At 39.0% G+C, this 1,732-nt stretch overlaps 1 protein-coding gene across 1 annotated transcript in view; it reads right to left on the bottom strand.

The window, feature by feature from the left end:
* The window catches only part of LOC101861335 (CD109 antigen), a gene marked incomplete at its 5' end in the record, with an annotated part of 40,801 nt that overhangs the window by 30,703 nt on the left and 8,366 nt on the right, over positions 1–1,732 (bottom strand). The window contains 1 exon segment of the mRNA XM_013090187.1: positions 186–335. Coding sequence (XP_012945641.1) covers positions 186–335 — 150 coding nt within the window.

Below are 1,732 nucleotides of genomic sequence, written 5' to 3' on the forward strand. Positions count from 1 at the left end.
GGGGTGAAAAGTTACTAGTAGGAAGGAAGACAAGCGTACGCAAACAGTTTCAATATTTCTCCAAAACATCATTAAAGTGAATTGTGAATAATTTGAAACACGTTTTTAAACAAAATCCTTTAAAATCAAGACGTTGGGACGGACTGCGTTGTTCTGTATTAAAAAAAAACCCAGCAGTGACTTACTTTTTTGGCGGTGATGTCATTCCCGGCCCTAAGTAGTAACACGCTCTGGTCCACTGCTAGGACGTTGACGGTAGAGTTAGCGTCAGCCGTCAGCGTCACCGACACGTTTCTGTTAGGCTCGGACTTGTGCACGCTGAACGATATGGACACCTGGGGAGTGGACATGGGGGGGAGGGGGCGTGATTTATCGCTACCCTAGATTCACAAAGTTCTATCTATTCAGTACCGAATTCTGAGAAATGTGACATCAAATATTTTGAGTTTCACAATATGTCGAACCTTTTTAAATGAAGTTCTTCCAATATAATTGATAACGACTCCGAATAATCTCACAATTCTAATTGAGCAGACAGAGCAATCGGTTTCTGATCTCATGGTCTTAGTAACTGAAAACGGCCAAAAATGACGGATAGAAGTTTGTAATTCTGAGGCAGTGGCGTAGTGATGATACCTTTGGTGAATTTAAAAGAGACTGATTCATGCCAATGGCTATAAAAATAATTAGAGCCAGAGGTTTTCATTATGAACTTTATAAAGACGTGGGAGAAAGAATGTGGAAAGGAGAGGGGGGGGGGGGCAATGGACTGCGTCTTTTCGTATGGTATTACCGTTGACAGTTTGAAATAGACTTATTAATGATGAACTGTTTGAATACGATCACACAGTACTAAATATATCACACCATTTAGTGTGATCTTATTAAACACATCCTTTAGTGAGATGATACAGTACCACAAAGATCACATTTAATGTGACAATACAGTAATAGATCGATCATACTATCTCTGTATCTGGACACAAACCTCAATAGATAACACCATTTAGCGTTATAATACAGTACCAAATAGGTCACAACATGAAGTGTCATGTTACGGTACTCAATAGATCACATTGTTTAACAAGATAAACTGATTTTTTAATGTAACTATCATCGTCATCCGGTGCATTGCCGACTGGCGTGGGCGATCATTGACTTTACTCTGTCTGCCTTTGCCTCTCTTTCCATTAAACTTGCCTGTTGATACAATATTCTCCAATGCTTCTTTCCGCCTTGTGTGTCCATTTGAAATTTACCTGTCGTTTTCGTATATTCGTTATAAGCTGTCGTCTGCAATTTCTTTCAACCAAGACTACTTCATTTGTTTTTCTAACTGTCCATGGGATACGCAGCATGTGTCTTATGAACCCCAATTATGTCGCTTCAAGTGTTCTTTCCAGCTTTCTATTTATTGATTGTCAATGCTTCGCACTCGTATAGTAGGACTGGCTCTATGTAACTTTTCAGTATTCTTTTTCTTGTTTCCAGTGACAGACTGATGTTTGTAAGTATCTGTTTCATTTTGTGGAAGGTTGCTTTTGCTCGGCAAATGCGACTTTTAATTTCGGTATGACATCTCCCATCTGATGATATAATGTTCCCCAAATATTTAAAATGTTGTACTTGCTTGAGGGTGGTAACATTGATTCTGATATTGCAAGTTGGTGTTGGAGTTTTTCTGTTAATCCCCATTGTTTCTGTTTTCTTGATGTTCAGACTTAGGCCCGTG

This window comes from Aplysia californica, unplaced genomic scaffold (genome assembly GCF_000002075.1).
Source record: "Aplysia californica isolate F4 #8 unplaced genomic scaffold, AplCal3.0 scaffold01169, whole genome shotgun sequence".
NCBI lineage: Eukaryota > Metazoa > Mollusca > Gastropoda > Aplysiida > Aplysiidae > Aplysia > Aplysia californica.